Genomic DNA, 23,914 nt, shown 5'->3' with positions numbered 1-23,914 from the left:
TTTCCTATTTCCAGGGCAGCCCCACGGACCAGATCTAAGCACCCTGTGGGCCGAATCCGGCCCACGGGCCTTGTGTTTGACACACCTGGATTAGTTTAATGCATTGTATATATTTGCTGTTTGAAGAAGATTTAGAAATTGCAATAAAAAACTAGCTGCTAGATTGCTAAATTTGATGATATATTATCCAAGGCTTGGGGATAACATCTTAGCATTTCTAAGATTTAATGATCCGAAGCCGTGACAAGTTTTTTCTTCCTGAAAAGTACTGGGAGTTAGTTCAGCTCATCACGCCTCATCAGAATAGAATAGAATAGAATAGAATAGAATAGAATAGAATAGAATAGAATAGAATAGAATAGAATAGAATATTTATTGGCCAAGTTTGATTGGACACACAAGGAATTTGTCTTGGTGTATATTTTCTCAGTGTACATAAAAGAAAAGATACCTTCATCAAGGTTCAACATTTACAACACTTAATGATAGTCATAGGATACAAATTTAACACTTAATGATACAACTCTTAAAGATAATCATAGGGTACAAATAAGCAATCAGGAAACAATATCAATATAAATCATAAGGATTACCAGCAACAAAGTTATAGTCATAATTGGAAGGAGATGGGTAATGGGAATGATGAGAAGATTAATAGTAGTGCAGATTTAGTAAATAGTTTGACAGTGTTGAGGGAATTATTTGTTTAGCAGAGTGATGGTGTTTGGGGAAAAACTGTTCTTGTGTCTAGTTGTGCTGGTGTGCAGTGCTCTATAGCATCATTTTGAGGGTAGGAGTTGAAACAGTTTATGTCCAGGATGTGAGGGATCTGTAAATATTTTCACGGCCCTCTTCTTGATTCGTGCAGTATACAGGTCCTCAATGGAAGGCAGGTTGGTAGCAATTATTTTTTCTGCAGATCTAATTATCCTCTGAAGTCTGTGTCTTTCTTGTTGGGTTGCAGAACCAAACCAGACAGTTATAGAGGTGCAAATGACAGACTCAGTAATTCCTCTGTAGAACTGGATCAGCAACTCCTTGGGCAGTTTGAGCTTTCTGAGTTGGCGCAGAAAGAACATTCTTTGTTGTTCTTTTTTGATGATGTTTTTGATGTTAGCTGTCCATTTTAGATCTTGCGATATGGTAGAACCTAGAAATTTGAAGGTTTCTACTGTTGATACTGTGTTGTCTAGTATTGTGAGAGGTGGAAGTATGGAAGGGTTTCTCCTAAAGTCTACCACCATTTCTACGGTTTTGAGTGTGTTCAGTTCCAGATTGTTTCGGTCACACCATAAGGCTAGTTGTTCGACCTCCCATATATGCGGATTCATCATTGTCTCGAATGAGACCAATCACTGTTGTGTCATCTGCAAACTTCAGTAGTTTAACAGATGGCTCGTTGGAGATGCAGTCATTGGTATACAGAGAGAAGAGAAGTGGGGAGAGCACACAGCCTTGGGGGGGCCCTGTGCTAATTGTACAGGTATCTGATGTGATCCTGCTTAGCTTCACCTGCTGCTTCCTGTTTTTTAGGAAGCTTGTGATCCACTTACAAGTCTGTTCAGGTACCTGTAGCTGGTTTAGCTTAGTTAGAAGAGTATTTGGAATGATGGTATTGAATGCTGAACTAAAGTCTACAAAGAGGTCCCTTGCATAGGTCTTTGGAGATTCAAGATGTTGTAAGATGTAGTGCAGAGCCATATTAACAGCATCATCTGTTGATCTATTTGCTCGGTATGCAAATTGCAAGGGGTCTAACAGCGGATCCGTGATGGTTTTCAAGTAGGAAAGCACTAGCCTTTCAAAGGTTTTCATGACTACAGATGTTAAAGCAACTGGTCTGTAGTCATTCAGTTCCTTGATGGTGGGCTTCTTCGGCACTGGGATGATGGTAGAGCATTTGAAGCAAGAAGGAACATAGCACATCTCTAGTGATTTATTGGAGATATGGGTGAAGATGGGGGCCAATTGGTCAGCACAGACTTTTAAGCAAGAAGGAGTTATCTTGTCTGGGCCTGGAACTTTTCCTGGCTTTTGTCTGTGAAATAGGTCCTGCACTTCCTTTTCTGTGATAACTAGGGGTTGTGAACCCAATGGGATGGGGTCAGTTGTAGGAGGCTTGGCTGTTGTTGGTGTGTCTGAGATAGGGGTTGTGGAGATAGGTGGCTATCGTTTCCTTTCAAACCTGCAGTAAAACTCATTCAGGTCATTTGCCAGTTGTTGATTTCCTTCAGCCTGGGAAGGTGGTTTGCCATAGCCAGTGATATTTTTAAGAGTTTTCCACATGTTTGCTGGTTCATTTGCTGAAAACTGATTCTTTAGCTTTTCAGAGTAGCTTCTTTTTGCTGCTCTGATCTTCCTTGTTAGTACATTTCTGGCCTGGTTGTACAGCATTTTATCACCTTTTCTGTAGGCTTCCTCTTTGGAATGACGTAGCTGCTTACATTTAGGTGTGAACCAAGGTTTGTTGTTACTGTATATTCGCAAGTTCCTTGTCGGTACACATAAGTCTTCACAGAAGCTGACATATGATGTTACAGTATTTGTGAGTTCATCCTGGTCTGCATATATAGATATATATATATACCAGCCTGAAGATGATGAACACCAGCCTGAAGATGACGAATGAGACTTCGTCGAAATGTCGCCAAGACACTTCCAATTTTATGTGGGAGAAAACCCGACTAACCAAAGACCTACATACAAACACCCACGAAAACCTCAGAAAACAAATATCGCACCTCTATGGGGAGGAAATCCACCATCTGACCCCAGGACCTATGAAAAACTGGAAGTCCAAAGAGCTTCCATTTTATGTGACCTCGCATTCCTACACAATTGCCGAGGTCAAAATTTAATCCCCACATGCTTCCAGTTGAAATTCGACTCCAACTCTGCAGTCACCAAACGCATCCTAAAAAGAACAGAATTGGCCCTAATCAGAAATGGACTTCACACAAAAAGATTCCTCCTAGATTGAATCAACAAAGATCTCCTTACACTTCACCTCAAACTCAGCAACAAGATCCACCCCGCACTTTGGGACAAATCCAAACAACTCGCAGTCTGGAGAGCTGAAACACAGACCAGCCTCAAGACAGACACACACACCAACAAACTCCGAAGACTACAAGAACGCCAGAAACAAACCCGTCCCCCCTCACAGCCAAACCTGAAACAAATAGTGCATAACATCTCAGATAGAATCCTCACCAAAGCAGAAACCGATGTCCTTTCCAAAGGATTCAACTTTGCAGTCACTCCCAAACACATCCCCACTGAAACCATTATATGCGGAGTTGAAACCAGCCTTACCAAAATCAACCCTGATGATGCTAACAGAATCAGACTCGAAATCACCAACATCCTCTGCACCAGCAAGCCACCCAAAAGCAACTTACCCAAAGAGGAACAGACGGCACTACTTAACCTGAAAGAAGACACCAGCATAATAATCCTACTAGCAGACAGGGCAACGCCACGGTGGTTATGAACACATCTGACTACCAAACCAAATTAACCAACCTACTCCAAGACTCCGCATACAAACCCCTAAACTCAGACCCCACCACCTACCAGAAAAAACCACTAGATCCAAAATAAAAGTTTCCCCCATCAGTGAAGAAATCTAGCAAAGAATCATTCCTAGAGAGAAATCATCCATATGCCCTAAGCTCTATGGTCTCCCCAAGATACACAAAGAAGGAATCCCACTTAGATCCATAGTCAGCTCTATAGGCTCACCTCTACAAAACATAGCCAAATTTCTCACCAAGCAACTACAGCCCTATGCAGAATCCATCATCTCACACATAAAAAACTCATTCCAGTTCATAGAGATCATAAAGAAACAAAACTTACAGCCCAGCGATCTACTCATGAGCTTTGATGTCATATCCCTCTTCACCCAAGTGCCAATTGAAGCCTTAACAGCCATCCAAAACAAATATAACCCCCCCAAGCACATCCTAGATCTAACCAATCACTGCCTATGCAACACATACTTCATCTATAACGGACAAAAATGCAAACAAACAGAAGGAGCACCCATGGGATCATGCCTCTCACTTGTCATTGCAAACCTCTACATGGAACACTTTGAAACCCAAGCTCTAGAAAAATCTGACCACAAACCCAAACTCTGGCTCAGATACGGAGACGACACCTTCATAATCTGGCCACACAGGAAAGAAAAACTGGACAACTTTCTCATACACCTCAACAGCCTACACCCCAAAATACAATTCACCATGGAAACAGATGCTAACAACCAACTTCCCTTCCTGGATGTCTTAGTCTACAGGAAATCCAGTGGCTCCCTAGGAGATACCATCTACCAGAAGAAAATACACACAAACCGCTATCTGCACACACTCTCACACCACCACCCAGCACAGATCAACTCCGTAGCCAAGACACTCATCTCCAGAACAAAATGCTTAGCTGATGAACAACACCTAAAAACCGAACTACACACTCTCACTAACGTACTAACATCCAATGGATTCCAAAGAAATAAGATTACCAAACTAATTCATAAAGAAACCCCCACTAAAATCCAAGACAGAGAACAAGAAAACGGCAAGGTCCTCCTCCCATATATAAAAGGCACCACAGACAGAATCAGCAAGATCCTTCACAAACACAACATCAAGACAGCATTCTGCACAAACCGAAAAATATCCACCATCCTAAGAAACCCCAAAGACAAAATTGAGTTTGAAAATCAAGGAGTATATGAAATCCCATGCACCGCCTGCAGCACCACATACATCGGACAAACCAACAGAAGAATAAGTGCACGCATTGAAGAAAATAAGAACTCAGTCAGAAAAGAGGAACCAACTTCTTCCCTGGTCCAACACCTTAAAGCCACAGGACATAAAATTTACTTTAAAAATACCAGAACTATCGCTAAAACTGAACACTTTAACAACAGAATAATCAGAGAAGCCATCGAGATAGAAAAACGCCCACACAGCATGAATAAACGAGATGATACCTCCCGCCTACCAGCCACTTGGAAACCCGCCCTTATCGACAAACGAGTCCCTAACATGAAGAATGACGCAAGACCCACACTCACGAGTGCCACACAGCATGTCACCACCTCACATCCACGTGGAAAGCAGACTCAAACCCACACCGATAATGAAGCACGATCACAGACAAGAAGCCAGACCACAGCTGCATCATTAGCCATTTCAAACCCCTCCAATCCATACATGCAGCAGACTGACACCCACCATGAAGATGGTGCACAACCACGAACGCGAAGCCAAACAACAGCAATGCAGCTCATGAACTCAAATCCCCCTGCAACTCAGACTAACCTGAGCACAACCAAGCCCCCCCAACAGAACTCACCCCCAGCCAATCAGAACACAGCCAAGCTCCCAACCAATCGGTTCAAGCCCCCACTAGCAGTTAAAAGGAAGAAACAGCTGCAATCACACATTGCTCCTAGAAGCACGAAGCAGTAAACACCAGCCTGAAGATGACGAATGAGACTTCATCAAAACGTTGCCAAGACACTTCCAATTTTACACGGGAGAAAACCCGAACAACCAAAGACCTACATACAAACACCCGTGAAAACCTCAGAAAACATATATATATATTATTTATTTATTATAAATTTATATAATATATAAATATATAAAAATATATATAATTGTATATATATGACTGTATATACAGTGAGTTCTTAAAACAGATCTCTGAGTACCTCTACTTTCTTCTTCATAAGGATATTCTGATTATGAGGAAAGCTAAGGCTCACAATGAACAAAGGCTAGCGACAAAAGTAAAAAATAACAAAAAAAGCTTCTTCCAACATGTTAAAAACAAGAAAAAAGTCAAGGAAACAATTGGCCCATTGCTGGGAGAAAGTGGCAAGAAGATGACAAGCAACAGGGAGAAAGCAGATCACTTAACTCATATTTTGCATCTGTCTTTACACAAAAGGAAAAAACAATCCAACCTATCAAAAACAGCACTACAAAAAACAGATTAGAAACACAAGTTAAAATAGGGAAGAAAATGGTAAGTGAACACCTGTCTACCCTAGACGAGTTCAAATCACCAGGACCGGATGGATTACACCCCAAGGTTCTGAAGGAACTGGCAGACGTGATCTCAGAACCACTGAACTATATCTTTCAAAGATCCTGGAGCACAGGGGAGCTGCCAGAGGACTGGAAAAGAGCTGATGTAGTTCCCATCTTCAAAAAAGGAAAAAAAACAGACCCAGGAAACTACAGACCTATCAGCCTGACCTCAATACCGGGGAAGATTCTGGAAAAGATAATCAAGCAACGAATCACCAAACATCTAGAAGCAAACAAAGTAATAACCAAAAGCCAACATGGGTTTGTCAAAAACAGATCATGCCAGACTAATCTTATCGCATTCTTTGACAAAATGACAAAATTAGTAGACCAGAGGAATGCTGTCGATATAATTTACTTGGACTTCAGTAAAGCATTTGATAAAGTAGACCATAACCTACTACTAGATAAAGTAGAAAAATGTGGGTTAGACAGCACCACCACCAGATGGATTCGTAACTGGCTGACCAACCGCACTCAACGTGTAGTCCTCAACGGAACTACATCCACATGGAGGGAAGTATGCAGTGGAGTACCCCAAGGCTCTGTTTTAGGCCCAGTACTCTTCAACATCTTCATCAATGACTTGGATGAGGGGATAGATGGGGAACTCATCAAATTTGCAGATGACACCAAGCTGGCAGGAATAGCCAACACTCCAGAAGATAGGCTCAAATTACAGAAAGATCTTGACAAACTTGAACATTGGGCGCTATCTAACAAAATGAAATTCAACAGTGAAAAAAGTAAGATTCTATATTTAGGCCAAAAAAACAAAATGCACCAGTACCGTATATGTGGTACCTTGCTCAATAGTAGTACCTGTGAGAGGGATCTTGGAGTCCTAGTGGATAACCATTTAGATATGAGCCAGCAGTGTGCAGCAGCTGCTAAAAAAGCCAACATAGTTCTGGGCTGCATAAACAGAGGGATAAAATCAAGATCACGTGAAGTGTTAGTGCCACTTTATAATGCCTTGGTAAGGCCACACTTGGAATATTGCATCCAGTTTTGGTCTCCACGATGTAAAAAAGATGTTGAGACTCTAGAAAGAGTGCAGAGAAGAGCAACAAAGATGATTAGAGGACTGGAGGCTAAAACATATGAAGAACGGTTGCAGGAACTGGGTATGTCTAGTTTAATAAAAAGAAGGACTAGACATGATAGCTGTGTTCCAATATCTCAGGGGTTGCCACAAAGAAGAGGGAGTCGGGCTGTTCTCCAAAGCACCTGAGGGTAGAACAAGAAGCAATGGGTGGAAACTGATCAAAGAAAGAAGCAACTTAGAACTAAGGAGAAATTTCCTGACAGTTAGAACAATTAATAAGTGGAACGACTTGCCTGCAGAAGTTGTGAATGCTCCAACACTGGAAATTTTTAAGAAAATGTTGGATAACCATCTGACTGAGATGGTGTAGGGTTCCTGCTAGGCAGGGGGTTGGACTAGAAGGCCTCCAAGGTCCCTTCCAACTCTGTTGTTATGTTATGTTATGTTAAATGCTGCCAGTCATCCTTGGACCTATCAAGGAAGTGTTTTCAGTGTCAGGCAACGACTTAATTTTCCAAGACCTTTTAAATCTGGGTTTCAGGTAGCAGCCCCAAACCAATTTTGTCTGTACCCTGCAGCCAAGCAGGATCAGTGCTGATTATTACTTGCATAGAAGACCAAACCACCAAGAAATGCCATAATTGGCTTCAGATTAGTCTGAAAAATTGGAAACAAAAGGCCCTGAGAAAATGTCAGTGGCTGGTTAATTCATATTTTTATCAAGAAAATTTAGAAAGATGGAACTACTAGGAGACAAGCATGACTTGAGGGCATCTTTAAATCATTTAAAGTTCTTGGGTATTTTCAAGATGTTACTGATTCAATTTAATTATTTCCTTGTATGGGATTACAAGTGTTGTGAGCCACACTTACGTTTTATTTAAGTAGAAGGAATAAAGTATTGCTAAACAAGTAGGCTATTTAAGGGAGAGCCAGTTTGGTATAGGAGTTAAAGCATCAGGCTAGAAATCAGGAGACTGTAAATTCTAGTCCCACCTTAGACACAAAGTCAACAGGGTGACCTGGAAAGGAGGCAATGGCAAACAACTTCTGAATCTTAAGAAGAAAATGGAGGGACTGGTCTAGGCAGATGCTAGAAGTTAATGATTCAAAGGCAGAAAAAATCTGTTATGTGGTATAAAATGTAATAGTACAAGTAGTAGTATGTTAATTATAGTCAAGATATCTCATAGAAAACTAATCAATATAAATATTGAAGATTTCACTACATGATATAACTGGGGGTTGGGGTGAAATGGAACTGAAACCATAAATATCCCCACCCACCTAATTAAATAATTGCAACTTTTGTTTATCACTGTCAACATTTGGCTTTTGCATAATTTTTCATAATTAGATCTGTCCAGTATCATTTTAATTATAAGCTGGATTTGATTCTGATGAGCCCCAGTATAAAAAATTCTAACCATTGCAGCATAACCTACTGATCTACCTAAACACTATTGCAATAAAATCCTTTGCAATAGATATTTTCTGAAATCTATGTTCAGCACATATGATGTTAAGAATCTAGTCTTAAGAAAAATTATCCAATGTTAAATATTGTTTGATTATTTTAGGTTATTACTGTTTATGTGCAGTTTTATGTGCAGTTATTGTTTGCTTTATTTGTAAATTACAAAAGTCCTTCAAGGAAGTATTCCCAATTCAGAATTATTGTGTCATCCTAGTCCTCAAATAATATCCTTTTTCAGGAAAATTTTTATTCATTTACAAATAATAGGAAATAATAATAGCCGATTAATAGCCGTTTGGAATATTTTCTGGAATATATCCTATTGAATAATGCCCATTGATAAGTAAAAACACAATTTCTTCATGGATTATATTGTAATATGTCTGTTAATTTAACAAACAGAACACCTGCAAAGGAATTGCTTTGAGGCAGGTGCATTTTTAGCCAGTTGCCTTATCTAGATACTTGCTTTGGAAGTAGTTGAAACAAGTATTTTGAATCTTAAATCTATGATAGTTTGTGATTCTTCAGTTCTTTAGAAGAAGAAAGAAATCCAAAGATGAAAACAGGAGACTGTATTAGAGTTAGGCATGCTGCTTGATAGAATTTCTAATGTGATGCTGCTGGTGATACTCGACTATCTTCTGTGTACTCTACAAAGTTTATGTTGGATTAATAGCATTTTACATTCACAATCTCTTCAGGTGTCATTCAACTAGAAAAACCATTGTTTAATCTGTGAGAAAAATCTGATTTCAAGAAATCCGTCTAGTAGCACTTTCTAAAGAAAAACTATATTTTGAAAGGAAGAGACCAGATCAAAAGAATTTAAGTCATTCAGTTACAAACCGGTACACTCCCTTGCTTTCATGTCTGATTGTACCAAATCATATAAAGAAGTGCATTTTAAAAATTAATATATGTGGTTTTCTTTCTACCAGAGTGGAAATAAAGTGGCCATATCTACGACACCGTTTGAGAACACATCAATCAAATTGGGACCAGCTCGGAAGGCCAGTTATAAATCAAAAATGGCTAGAAGGAACAAGAAAAACAAAACAAAAGAGGGGCAGGAAAGGTTTGTAAAATTGAAGTCATTCATGATAAATAATTGTCAGTATGGGTAAATAAATGTTATTGGCAGTGTTTGGAAACCTACAGCCTAGTATGGTTTCCAGGCCTGACAGTTATTTTTATGTTACAAAAGTTACATACTATCAAGAATGGATTATATCCAGAATTCTTCAAACTGTAATTGAATGTTCGTGTGCTTTAATTTTCTACTCAGTTTCTTATTATTTCTTATATTTTATTAAAAATAACTCTTATTTATAACTTGATATAAATAATGAACTAATGACCCCTTATGGATTGCATTTGGTTTCTATGGAGATTCTCTGTCATCCAGGTCATGATTGTTCAAGTGAAGACATTTCGCATCTCATCTAAGAAGCTTCTTTAGCCGAAGAAGCTTCTTGGATGAGAAGCGAAATATCTTCAAAGAAGAAACCAGAAAGTCCAGTTGCCACTTGAAAAAGCACCTTTGGGATCTCATTTGGTTGCTTCTCTTGCTAGTGATTACCCGTATTTTTTATTTTTCTAGTAAGAAGAAGAGCTCATTATTCAGGAAGATTACCAAGCAGGCCTCCCTGCTTCACACAAGTAGAAGTTTATCTTCCCTCAACCGTTCTCTGTCATCTGGGGAAAGCGTTCCTGGTTCACCTACGCACAATCTCTCTCCTCGTTCTCCAACACAGGGTTACCGATCTACCCCTGAGCCTACACATTTAGGTAAGAAAGGAATAAAAGGCCAAAGACTTGAATCAAATACTTTCAACTAAATGTGTTTTCTAAAACTGGAGGGTAGAGGGGAAATAAATCCAAATTCTCATTTCTAAACAAGAAATGACAGCTGCAAGCCAATTGACAGTTTGTGGTGGGGTCTTTTAAGATCCCAGGAAAACATAGCCCAAACAACTAGTGAGGCTAGTTGCCAGGTGCAGGAAGGGTACTCAAAGGAATTTATTAGTATGATAGTAATATATTAAGCTCCTAATAGTTAAGAAGCATAAAACGTTAGATATCATGAAATACTATTTTAGAGTGATTTTTGCAACTTGTACTTTTAATTGCTATACTTTCTTTTACTTTGTTAAATGCCCTATTCACTTTTTAATATAGATACTATCAATATAACTTCCCAAGTATGAGAGTGAGTGGATGCATTAACAGTTAAAATTACAATATGCATCTGAATAAACAATTCTACAAATAAGCTTCCTGGAGGAAAAGTCCTTTTGTACCCCAAACGTTAGGATATAGTGTACAGTTTATAACCAACATAAATAAGCTGAAGACCTAGAATATGCAGCTGCTAACAAGTGTATTTCTCAAAAGGTATATTTAGAATGAGAAAAAAGAAAGACATCCAAAAGACTAACCAAGATATACTATAAAATAAATACTATAAAATAATACTGAAATGTATAGTGCATTGATAAAGTATGGTTGATTGCACTTTATTGTTTTAATTTGCATTAGTCCTCATTTTTCTAAATTCAGCCTCACAATGTTTGTGATTAACCATTCTCCTCTTTTGATGTTCACAGTTGGTGGAAACTCTTCTCAGAGCAGTTCGCCTGGTTCCAGTGTTCCCAATTCTCCAGCTAGTTCAGGGCATATCAGGCCCAGTTCATTACATGGACTAGCCCCAAAACTTCAACGACAGTATAGATCTTCAAGACGTAAATCAGCTGGAAACATTCCTCTTTCACCACTAGCTCATACACCTTCACCCACTCCACAATCCACATCCCCTCAGCGTTCCCCTTCCCCTTTGCCAGGGCATTCAGTTGGCAGTTCAAGCATCATGCAATCTTTCCCTGTAAAGTTACATTCCTCCCCTCCTTTGGCCCGGCAGATTTCACGGCCAAAGAGTGCTGAACCACCAAGATCACCACTGTTGAAAAGAGTCCAGTCAGCTGAGAAACTGACCTCTTCCCTATCTTCCTCAGAAAAAAAGCTGCCCTCTTCACGTAAGCATAGCTTGGATATTTCCCATTCTGAATTCAAAAAGGACATGCTTCAGAGAGATCCGGGTCTCCAAAGTTGGCAGGAGTCAATAAATGAAACATCTGGATGTAAAGTTGGGCCAGCAGAAAAAGGGACACTCCAAAAGCCTTCTTCCCGAAAACTTGGGGCCATTCGACAAGATAGGGTAGAAAGAAGAGAATCTCTACAGAAGCAGGAGGCCATTACAGAAGTAGATTCTTCTGAAGATGAAACTGATGAAGGGTCGGAAGATAGTCAAGATGGGAAAAGATTGGGCAGGCCATCCATTAGAGAACACCAATTTTGTAATACTTTCATTGAGGACATGAAGCCTTGTTCCAGATTAGAAAGCAAGGATAGCATGGAAGATGATGCTTTTCTTCCGGAGGAACCAAAAACGGGCAATGTGCAGAGAGAGGTAAATCAGCCACAACAAAAAGTTGTGGAAAGGGCATTGGTGACTGGCATAAATGAGTCCCAGTCTGAAATTTGTGCAATAGCTTCCTCTGCAGGAAAACCTGAGGACTTTGAACCAATACAGTTAATATCAAAATGCAAAACAGCAACAGAATCAATACAAGGTAAGAATGTTGTTGTTCAACAGGGCACCTGTTTTAAAGATTCTGAAGGTCCTAAGGAAATACAGATTATCCAAAAAAGTACAGATGGTCCAGAGCAGATGAAGTGCCTACCATTAAGATTCCGACAGTTTGGTCAAGGTGACTGTTCAGAAATAGCAGGTGGCAAAAATAATACAAAGGAATCTGCTTCTGAAGAAGCCACGTATCTCTTGTTTCATGACAAAATGCCTTTGTTAGCACTTTCTTCTTCTTCTTGCACAACTAACACAAGCTCTCTTCCATTAGTAAGCCAAATAGACTGCAAAGACGCATCTCAGAATTGGGAGTACCAACCTATGAAGGAGAATACTAGTATTGAGGATCTGACAAACTTTGGCAAAGCTTTTGAACAAATGTCTCCTAAAGTTGAAGAACAAGTTTTGTCTTCTGTAGTGGGAAATTCAAAACACAAAAGTCTCCTAAGTGATAAAAGTGACCTAAGTTGTCCTATAGGCAGTACAACGTTTCTGCTTGATGCCTCAGTTGAAAGTGGAAAAATAGTTTGTCCCGCTCATTTGACAAGTCCAAGGAGTACTTTAAGTGCAGCGGGATTGAATATCTCCAGTTCAAGAAAAGTAGAAAAAGATAGAAAAGATAAAAGCCTGTTCAAACAAGGCTCAAAGGAGACACTACTGGAAGATCTGAAGCCAGAATCAACCAAAACGTTCAATATAAGCGGCCTCGTTAAAATTTGTGATTCTGACATTACATCAGAAAGTCCACTTTCTTGGGAGTCAGAATGTCGGATAGTACCAAAAAAGTCACAGCCTGGTATGTCTGATGCTTCTGAAATTTTGGAAGAGAGATGGCAACTACCTCTACTTGAAGTTCAAGCAGATGGAAATTGGAACATGAGGATTTCTGCTAGACCAGATGAAAGTTTGAGTTCAAAAAAGGAGACTGCTCTAGTGCCAGGAAAAATCAGTGAGGCTGGAGGTCAGTCCCAAACAAAAGACTTCTTGCGGTCAAAAGCTGATGCTGTGAAAAAGAATATAGCAGCATCTCCATTCAGAAACAAAGACAACATTAGTTGAACTCATATATAAATCAAGAAACCTATACATCTATTTTTTGTAGATTTGTGTTTCATATTCTCGCCTTTTTCCATTGCAATTCTATTTTTGTACACAACGTTTGCCATTCGAACCCTCTTTACAGGGTATCTTTAAAGCAAAATCACCCCTCCTTTTCCTTTTAATTTGGAGCATCCTGTGCATTATCTTTTGAGTGTTTTTCTCCCCCCTCCTCAAAATGTCAGTTTGTTTTATTTACCATATAAGGCTGCTTGCTCGACAAGGATACATTTTGACACTAGCTCCAAGTGTTTGTTCTTATTTCCAGATTTTAATTTCATTATATTAATAGGGATGAATAAATACAATTTATGGATTCTTTTACAATTCTTAATGCCACTGCACACCTTTTTTCTTACATAGTTATTCTCTTCCACAACTATCTGTGGAGGAAGCTTTGTTAGCTAATGCAGTGGATTGGTATCTTTTTTAAAGGGGCTCGCCTGAGCAATCTGTCAAAATAAATTTTGGGTTTTGGTTCTTATCCGTTTTTTTCGTTGCCTTAAAAATAGTATGACACTCCATCATTGGGGAATTTTTAATGCTAGTTGCCTTACCAATATTACCTTGCTCAGAGCAAGCAAATATTTAAAAAAGAGGTACAAGGTACCTCCGTTACTGTAGCTCTAAGTGTTTTAGCAGCTCCCTAGCACAGACACTGTTGGAGACGGTGAACATCTGAGACCATCCCACCTTAATCTGTGGCTTGTGGTTGGTAGCAGAAGGAGTTAACGCCCAGCAGGAAAGTTCTGATTGGATGGGAAAAACTGATAGGAAGGTACTGTGTTTATTGGTCAGGGAAGGGCAGAGATGAACCACTAAAAGCAAAGTAGCTTTTAGCTTATAGCTTCAGGAAAAATCTCCAGTATCATGCAAATGAACTATTTTTTAGTTGCTTAATTTACCTACATTTCCAAAATGCCTATGCTTTCTTAGAATCCTTTTGATATTTTTTGAGAGTGCAACATTGTTTGGTGCTTTAAAAAAATAAATAAAGACAGCTAAAACTAGAACACTGCACTGAAACTATACTCAGTAAAGCAATAGAACATTTCAAGATTATTACTTATTATCATTTAAAGGCAAAAATAGGTATTTCAACTCTGCAAAATACCTGTGAATTTAACCCATAGTCTCTTGTAACTGAATATATCTGTATGTGTGAACAGACAAAATTATTACTTTTATAGTCTGAAAGCTACATATGCTGAAGTAATCACATGGTGTATGAAATAATTCTCAAGGGCAAACCTTACAGTTAATTATAAAATAGCTTCATTATTCTGCCATGTTGCAGATGTCAACTCTCTTCTGCACCATTTCTGTTTTCCAAATCAATATTTACTTTTTAACTGGGAACATTTTACTCTTTAAACTCACCATCACATTTCAGGTATCTTGTATCCTCCTCCCCTTCCCACAATATTTAGTACCTAATCTTTTATCCTTAATTTCAGTTTTGGACCAACTTATTTTTGAGCTGGTACTGTTTTAACATTAACCACTCTAAGTGCATGATGTGTGCTCGAATGCGTGTAAAAGAATAAACGCCCTCTGTATGCGGCAGTGCTATAAAAATCCATTGACTTTTTCATATATTAACTTGAAGCTTCTGAATTTCTTCAATAATATTACTCATAATAATCTCATGAGATACGATTGTCTGCTCTATCCTGCCACTTATACATATAACTAACCTTATGCACTGTCCTTCAGGCCTATTTTTTTTAAATCATCCTTTGTGTTTTACAATCCTGTCACTTTGCTGCACTGCTCTCCAATAGACAAATATATTTAGGAAAAAGGGATTTTTGCTAATATGAGCTGATATCTTAGCCACTTAAAACTTATATAATGTAAACAAACAAAATTACAATTTACACTATATTAATTTGAGGCCTGGATCATATAATGTACGTTGTAGTATTAGTATACACAAAAACAGCCAAAGGATTTGCATCTCTGTTTAGCCTATATAGGCTAGCACATGTATGTATTATCACTTGGGTATTACCTTTTTGATATGCCTTTTTTACTATAACCAGGAAACCTCTTAAAGGCTGCAGGAGTCTTTTTTTTCCACCACTGCTTTTCCAGCTATGGTTCTATATTAATAACAGAGATAAAAAGAAAGGAAGTTCCATTTAGGCCCCATAGCATAAAGGAAGAGAGAGGGGATGGGTGGGCAATTGTGACAATCACGATGCCACAGAGGATAAAATTCAACATCTTAAAAAGCATTTGGAAGAATCAAGCCTGCAGTGCCTGTGGCATGTAATGGATGGATAGAAACTATTGAGGAAAAAAGATTCTATTTGTGATCCAGATAAAACAATTGGTGGTGACCTGGTTGGCCAAATTTCCAAATTTCCATGTTTTATTAATATGATTTTAATAATTCTATTTTAGGCATCGTATATATGAAATAACCATCTTAATACACTGTTCGTCCAGTTCCTCTTTCTTTGGATATCTAAAGATCACTTTTTTTCCTCAGCCAACCTTAAAAGTTTTCATATGCAGCTGATGTATTTGATAATACTTCACAGAATCCAAGATTACCAGATTGATATTTAGTGTAAATATTAGACTTTTAGCCTTGCTAAAAACCACTTTTGGGGAAGGATGCCTAAGGTTTTGTGGTAATGGTTATGCTACAAGAACGCACACCATACAACAGGGTACGAGGAATGACTTGTGAGTTTTTTTCCTCATTAGCACTGAATTAAGATGTGATTTGGAATTTTTTTGTTTGTTATTTCCTGTGGGAGGAAGATACAGTCTTTCCCTAGTTCTGTCTTATGGACATGAAGGATAATGCCGTACTTCTAGTAGATGATTTTACAGCTCTGTGTGTGTTTACACTGTGTGTTGATTTTGGTTGTTTTGGAGGATGTGAACTCAGTTTCATGCTGAGTTGTGTTTTCAAGCTTGAAATCTGACAAGCAGAGGGTGATGTGGAATAGAACTGTTTTAGAAACTTGAATAATTGCCACATAATATAGGTGCAATAATTTTTATCCATGTTGTACCTGCATGTTGATGTTCAAATATTCTGAAATACACTTCATTTTTTACATAAACTTGTGTTCATCTCTTGACTGAAGTACCTTTCTTCAAGTATTTTCCTGTAAAATATTGCAATAACATAACCATCACTATCTTGTGACCACTTTGACACAATTGATATTCACAGGCCAAGATTTTATCAACTGGTAAATTACCACAATGTGTATTATATTGGTTGTGTTTAGGTGTCTCAGATTGCTTTAGCCTTAATATGCAGCCATTCGTGCTAAATTTTATTTATGATTTAGAGGTAACATTTCTAAGGACAACTGCTTCTATCAACAGTTGTCAAATGTGAAAACCTTTTGCGTCTTTTTCCACAACATTATGAAGCAAATACCTTATTCTTCAAATATTCTTAACTTACTTAATTCTTCTCTTTGTCAATTCTTTACCATATTTTTGGTGCTGCTGCTTTGCACATTGCATACTCCCAACTGCACAACTCATGATGAGATGAGAGAGCAGCTGATCACAAAGGAAAGGCAACCATTAGGTGGCAGCTAAAACAAGAAAGACTCACACTCATTGTATACTGTCATTGGTGATTTGTCCAGACTTGTGCACCCATCTCTGGCAACTTATGCTAAGCTATTTTGACACATCTTTAGTTTATTGGTGCTAAAGTGATGTGAACCCATGAAATGGGCCTGTTGTTAATCACAAGATTCTGGAAATACAGATAGTAATATTGCTTGGATCAGCTACAGCCTTTCAAAAAATATCTGACCATTGAAAGGCCCCACTAAACGCAACGGATACGAGTGCTAGTATGAAATAACAGCAACAGCAGAAACATGAGAAAAGTGCAACCCATTTTTCACTTTGACATCAGTTGCTTTCCTGCTGTGATGACTGGGATCAAAGCCACAATTTCTCAGGAGTGCTCCATAGCCTAAAGGGCTGCTCTGAAGTAGCCCTTGTTTTTCCAAATAAATTAACAATGAATACTGTTGGCACACAGTGATGTCCAAAACATTGTACTTTCTGACCAGCCAGATTTGTACCAGAAACTGAAGCAACATTTTTCCCTTTAGCTGTGGAAAAGGAGCATCTCCATAGTATCTTTAATTTTAAACATATTCCCATTATCTGCTTGCAAGATCAGAGTCCATACCAAGTCTAATGATATTTGTACTCCAGGATTTAGACAAACTATCACTGCCTCTTCAGAAATCATTCTATAGAAACAGAGTTGGAACCCTGGTTCATTCATCTTGACGGGTTTGGTTTTTTTTCAGTTAGGGGTTGGTGGTGTCAAGAAAACAAGTCTTCTCCATTCCACTAGCATTGGGGGATGGGGATAGACTAGAGAGAATAATGACATGGGGAAAAAATCAAGAATTTGACACATCCTAAATAAAAGAAGGTACCATGAGGAGTTTTGTTTACCTGTTTACTTGCAAGAGTCTCAGCAACATTTTGCAGCAAATCCTGGCAGCTGTGTCAGAATTATTATGAATGTTAAAATCGCCATTGCAGGTTTTCACGGTAATCCTGACTTGGACTTCTGGAAATGCATGTTCTTTTGTGTTTAGATGCCTACTATAAGTATCTTCCCTCCAGTGATGGGTTTCAAAATTCTTTACAACTGGTTCTGTGGGTGTGGCTTGGTGGGCATGGCAGGGGAAAGATACTGTAAAATCTCCATTCCCTCCCCAATCCAGGGGAAGGTTACTGCAAAATCCCCATTTCCTCCTGATCAGCTGGGACTTGGGAGGCAGAGAATAGATGGGGGCGAGGGCAGTCAGAATTTTTCCTACCGGTTCTCCAAACTACTCAAAATTTCTGCTACTGGTTCTCCAGAACTGGTCAGAACCTGCTGAAACCCACCTCTGCTCCCCTCCCCTTTAAAAAAAAATATTGTGTTTCAATAAATGTTAAACCTCTTCATCAAAGATTATTCAAATTCTCCCTTCCTGTCCCATTTTTGGATATTGACCTGAGAGTTTGAAGAAATCCCAGTTCTTATTTTATTTTTGTAATGCCATTAAAAACCCAACAGTTCTGAAAAATTGTCATTTTCCAGGTTATGGGTTACAGAAGGCAGAGCTACATGCAAAACTACTACAAAGAGGTATGCTGAATCAGTGTAATATGCCACTAATCCAGCGTTAAATTAATACACCAATCCAAGCCTTGTGTTCCTGGTTTGAGTTGGGGCGGGGGGGAGGGGGGAGAAAGGAACTCTGATCCACTACTTCAAATGTGACATTTCATGAAATGCGTGCATTACAGCAGTTAGCAAGCTGACAGCATTTGCAACAGCAAATGCAAGAGCAGTGGTGGAAGTTGAGAACTGCTGAGAACTGTGTTTTAAGATAAGCAGCCATACAGATCTTTTAAACAAACAAACCAATTGTAACTACACTACAATGCTCAGGGAGAGGTCCTAAGATGTTCGAATAAGAAAAACAACATGAAACTACTATTATTGCTGCTGAAAATGAGGTATCATTGGTTGTTTAAAGAGACTTACAGGAAGACCCTTGATAATTTTGAAGTAACATGTATTCTTACTTAATATGAGGTTATCTCGTATATTTTTCTAGACCTTGGCTGATTTGTGGACAACACTGGCTATATTTATTTGCTTATTGCTTTCATATTTTGGGACTGGCTGATTTTGACTCACATTTAAACCATGTGGCCAGGAAAGATTGTAAAATGTGGGCCAGTCAACCCAATGCTACCAATCTCGTGAGCCCATCTCAGATGGTAGTGCAGCCCCATAGTCAGATATTTTGTATTTAATATAATCACTGGTGCTTTTACCCAAATTATACCTTCAAGGCTTAGAAAGGGCATGAATTGACTTGAGTTTATGTTCTTAAGATATATGGGCAATTTGAAGATTTAATTTCTAAAACATGAATTGTCCATACATTATGATGGAAAGGCATTAAACAGCTGCAACCAATTCATTTTTTGGCTGAGTAGGATGAAAATTGCCGGGTAGGTTGACCATTAGAGGATCTCTATCCTGTCAGATTTTTAGCTGGATAGCTTCAAAACCTGCACCACAATAATCTTTTAAAATTATTCTGTCTATGTTAAATACTTGCATAATATAGGCCAGATGTTAATTCTGGATACATAGACGTTGATACTCCAAATTGCAGTAGGCCAGCTTCCCATTTAATTTTTATGATTAAATTCTTTAAAAATGAGCAGTAAGGAGTCTTGTAGTTTACTAACGGTAATCTTCAGGAGCACCACACTGACCATCCTTATATCAAGTACTATGTATAACTACATTCATTTTTCAAATACCTTAATGGTTTAAAAGCCTACAGGATCCATGAGACATTTAATTTTTCCATAGGACCAAGTATTTTTGAGCAGCCTTTGAAATATAATACTAAAAACTGCAATCTGGGAGACGATATGCAGATGGCAAATACAGGTAGTCCTCAATTTAACGTCACCATTTGTTTAACAGCCATTTCAACTTAAGACACTGCTAAAATTTGTGACATGACTGGTCTTTGCACTTACGATTATTGCAGTATATGTGATCAAAATTTGGGCAGTTGGCAATCAGCTTGTATTTATGATGGTTGCAGTGTTCTGGGTCACGTGATCATCTGTGACCTTGGCGGTTTCTGACAAACAAAATCAATGGGAGAAGCCAGATTTGCTTAATGGCCGTATGATTCACTTAATGATTCATTTAATGAGTGCAACAAAAAGGTGCTAAAATGGGACATGACATATTTTTAAAAAAAGATATTATTTTGTTTTTAAAATAGTGACATAAAGAAATGAAAAAGCAAAAACAAAGAAAAATATAATATCAAAGAATATATTATACAAACATATATATACATATATGTATAATATAGATGTCTGTGTGGGTAAGATTATCAGCCCTGCTATCAAGCAAAACCAAGCATTTAATAGTCAGTGCCATACTATGTGCACTAAACCAACAGATGGCAAGAAAGTAGGGGAAGTCAGACACAACACAGGTTATGTAGACAGTAAACACAAGGTCAATCCAAATGGACTCAAATGTCTATACACCAATGCACAGAGTATGAGGAATAAACAGGGTGAATTAGAAATTCAAGTAAATGAGGGCAGATATGATATTGTTGCCATTACGAAAACTTGGTGGGATGAAACCCACAAATGGAACATACAGCTAGACGGATATAAATTATTTAAAAGAAATAGACCAAATAAAAGAGGAGGTGGAGTTGCACTATATATAAGAAATAACTACATCTCTACAGAAATAGAGCACAACAATGATGAAAGTCATCTTGAATGCATTTGGGTCAATATAAAAGGGGTGAAAAATGATATTGCCATAGGTCTATATTATAAGCCACCCAACCAAACAGAGGAAGTAGATGAACGTTTTGCTAGTCAGCTAACTAAGGTATGTAGGAAGCACATCACAATAGTAATGGGGGATTTTCTGCACCAAGTGAAAGATCCAACAGGTTCCTAAAAAACCTAGCAGACAACTTTGTTTCCCAAAAAGTAGAGAAGGCAAAAAGGGGATCAGCCATACTGGACTTAATTCTCACAGAGATGAAATGATAGAAGGTGTTGAAGCTACAGGAACTTTGGGGGCAAGTGACCATGCAATATTGGAATTCGACATTAAGCAAATACAAGTAGTAGAACAAAGTCAAACTAGAGTCTTGGACTTTAAGAGAGCTAATTTCAATAAACTTAGAGCTTGAGAAGGATTCCATGGATGAGAATCCTCAAGGGGAAAATAACTCAAGAAGCTTGGGAAATTTTGAAAAGTGAGATTATAAAAGCGCAGTCTAGCACAATACCAATGAAGAAGAAAAATAATAAATCTCAAAAGAGACCAGCATGGATGCATAAAGAGCTATCTGACAAATTGAAAGACAAAAAGGACAAGTAAAAAAGTGGAAAAGGGGGCAAATAACTAAGGCAGAATATCAGCAAATAGCCTGAGCCTGTAAAGATAAAGTGAGGAAAGCTAAGGCTCACAATGAACAAAGGCTAGCGACAAAAGTAAAAAATAACAAAACTTCTTCCAACATGTTAAAAACAAGAAAAAAGTCAAGGAAACAATTGGCCCATTGCTGGGAGAAAGTGGCAAGAAGATGACAAGCAACGAAGAAAGCAGATCTAAACTCATATTTTGCATCTGTCTTTACACAAAAGGAAAAAACAATCCAACCTATCAAAAACAGCACCACAAAAAACAGATTAGAAACACAAGTTAAAATAGGGAAGAAAATGGTAAGTGAACACCTGTTTACCCTAGACGAGTTCAAATCACCAGGACCTGATGGATTACACCCCAAGGTACTGAAGGAACTGGCAAGACGTGATCTCAGAACCATTGAACTATATCTTTCAAAGATCCTGGAGCAAGGGGAGCTGCCAGAGGACTGGAAAAGAGCTGATGTAGTTCCCATCTTCAAAAAAGAAAAAAAAAACAGATCCAGGAAACTACAGACCTATCACCCTGACCTCAATACTGGGGAAGATTCTGGAAAAGATAATCAAGCAACAAATCACCGAACACCTAGAAGCAAACAAAGTAATAACCAAAAGCCAACATGAGTTTGTCAAAAACAGATCATGCCAGACTAATCTTGTTGCATTCTTTGACAAAGTGACAAAATTAGTAGACCAGAGGAATGCTGTCGATATAATCTACTTGGACTTCAGTAAAGCATTTGATAAAGTAGACCATAATCTACTACTAGAAAAAGTAGAAAAATGTGGGTTAGCACCATCACCAGATGGATTCGTAACTGGCTGACCAACCGCATTCAACGTGTAATCCTCAACGGAACTACATCCACATGGAGGGAAGTATGCAGTGGAGTACCCCAAGGCTCTGTTTTAGGTCCAGTACTCTTCAACATCTTCATCAATGACTTGGAAAAGGGGATAGATGGGGAACTATCAAACGCGAACTTAAGACCTTATTATTTCATCGCGCGGGACTGGCCTAAGCAAAATTTTAAATGGAAATTTTAAATGGGTTTTATGTCGGTCTATGACCGTTTTGGTCTGATTTGGCCTATTGTAAATATTTGATTTTAATTTTGCTTTTAAATTTGTTGTTTGTACTCTGTGTTGGTTTTTAATATGGCTGTAAACCGCCGTGAGTCCTTTGGGAGAAAGGCGGTATAGAAATTAAATTATAAATAAATAAATAAATAAAAATAAACTCATCAAATTTGCAGATGACACCAAGCTGGCAGGAATAGCCAACACTCCAGAAGATAGGCTCAAGTTACAGAAGGATCTTGACAGACTTGAACATTGGGCGCTATCTAACAAAATGAAATTCAACAGTGAAAAAAGTAAGGTTCTACATTTAGGCCAAAAAAACAAAATGCACAGGTACCGTATATGTGGTACCTTGCTCAATAGTAGTACCTGTGAGAGGGATCTTGGAGTCCTAGTGGATAACCATTTAGATATGAGCCAGCAGTGTGCAGCAGCTGCTAAAAAAGCCAACACAGTTCTGGGCTGCATAAACAGAGGGATAGAATCAAGATCACGTGAAGTGTTAGTGCCACTTTATAATGCCTTGGTAAGGCCACACTTGGAATACTGCATTCAGTTTTGGTCGCCGTGATGTAAAAAAGATGCTGAGACTCTAGAAAGAGTGCAGAGAAGAGCAACAAAGATGATTATGGGACTGGAGGCTAAAACGTGAAGAACGGTTGCAGGAACTGGGTATGTCTAGTTTAATAAAAAGAAGGACTAGGGGAGACATGATAGCAATGTTCCAATATCTCAGGGGTTGCCACAAAGAAGAGAGAGTTGGGCTGTTCTCCAAAGCACCTGAGGATAGAACAAGAAGCAATGGGTGGAAACTGATCAAGGAAAGAAGCAACTTAGAACTAAGGCGAAATTTCCTGACAGAACAATTAATAAGTGGAACGACTTGCCTGAGAATTTGTGAATGCTCCAACATTGGAAATTTTTAAGAAAATGTTGGATAACCATCTGTCTGAGATGGTGTAGGGTTTCCTGCCTGGGCAGGGGGTTGGACTAGAAGGCCTCCAAGGTCCCTTCCAACTCTGTTGTTATTATTATTATTATATACATACCTACATATATGTGGGGGAGGGAGACAGGGAGGGAGAGACAGAGACAGAGAACACAGTTATTCAAATACACTCTAAATTTCTAATACATTTAAATAATTCACTTTTAACATATTATATTTTGTATAAGTCCCATCATTCATTATATTTATCCAGCACAATCAGGTCCTCAATCCACTGAGTGAAAGGGACCATATATTTATCTTTCCAATGTGGCAATATCAGTCCTTTGGCCACAGGAAGGACACAGAAAATCAATTATGTTTTCCGCTTGTCAAATTCCAAGTACTAGGTTTGTACTACAGTATCCTTTACTACTTTTGGAAGAAAATAATGAATTATATAGATATGATGATAATATTCTTTTGAATTACCTATCTACCATGTTTCCCTGAAAATAAG

General features: G+C 38.4%; 1 protein-coding gene across 13 annotated transcripts in view; it reads left to right on the top strand.

The window, feature by feature from the left end:
* Nucleotides 1-18,594, top strand: part of MAST2 (microtubule associated serine/threonine kinase 2) — a 178,369-nt gene extending 159,775 nt beyond the window's left edge. For 11 of the 13 annotated variants that reach the window (XM_058178904.1, XM_058178902.1, XM_058178898.1 and 8 more), the window contains 3 exons: nt 9,577-9,713; nt 10,239-10,426; nt 11,245-18,594. In XM_058178904.1, the coding sequence (XP_058034887.1) occupies nt 9,577-9,713; nt 10,239-10,426; nt 11,245-13,340 (2,421 nt within the window). In that variant the 3' untranslated portion in view covers nt 13,341-18,594. The remainder of the gene's footprint in view (nt 1-9,576; nt 9,714-10,238; nt 10,427-11,244) is intronic. The other 2 variants (XM_058178909.1, XM_058178911.1) reach the window with 1 other exon arrangement.
* The last annotated feature ends 5,320 nt before the right edge of the window (nt 18,595-23,914 follow it).

The sequence above is a fragment of the Ahaetulla prasina genome, chromosome 3, assembly GCF_028640845.1.
Source record: "Ahaetulla prasina isolate Xishuangbanna chromosome 3, ASM2864084v1, whole genome shotgun sequence".
NCBI classification, from domain to species: Eukaryota; Metazoa; Chordata; class Lepidosauria; order Squamata; family Colubridae; genus Ahaetulla; species Ahaetulla prasina.
The sequence above is the reverse complement of the archived record's forward strand: the minus strand, read 5'-3'. Positions and strand labels throughout refer to the sequence as shown.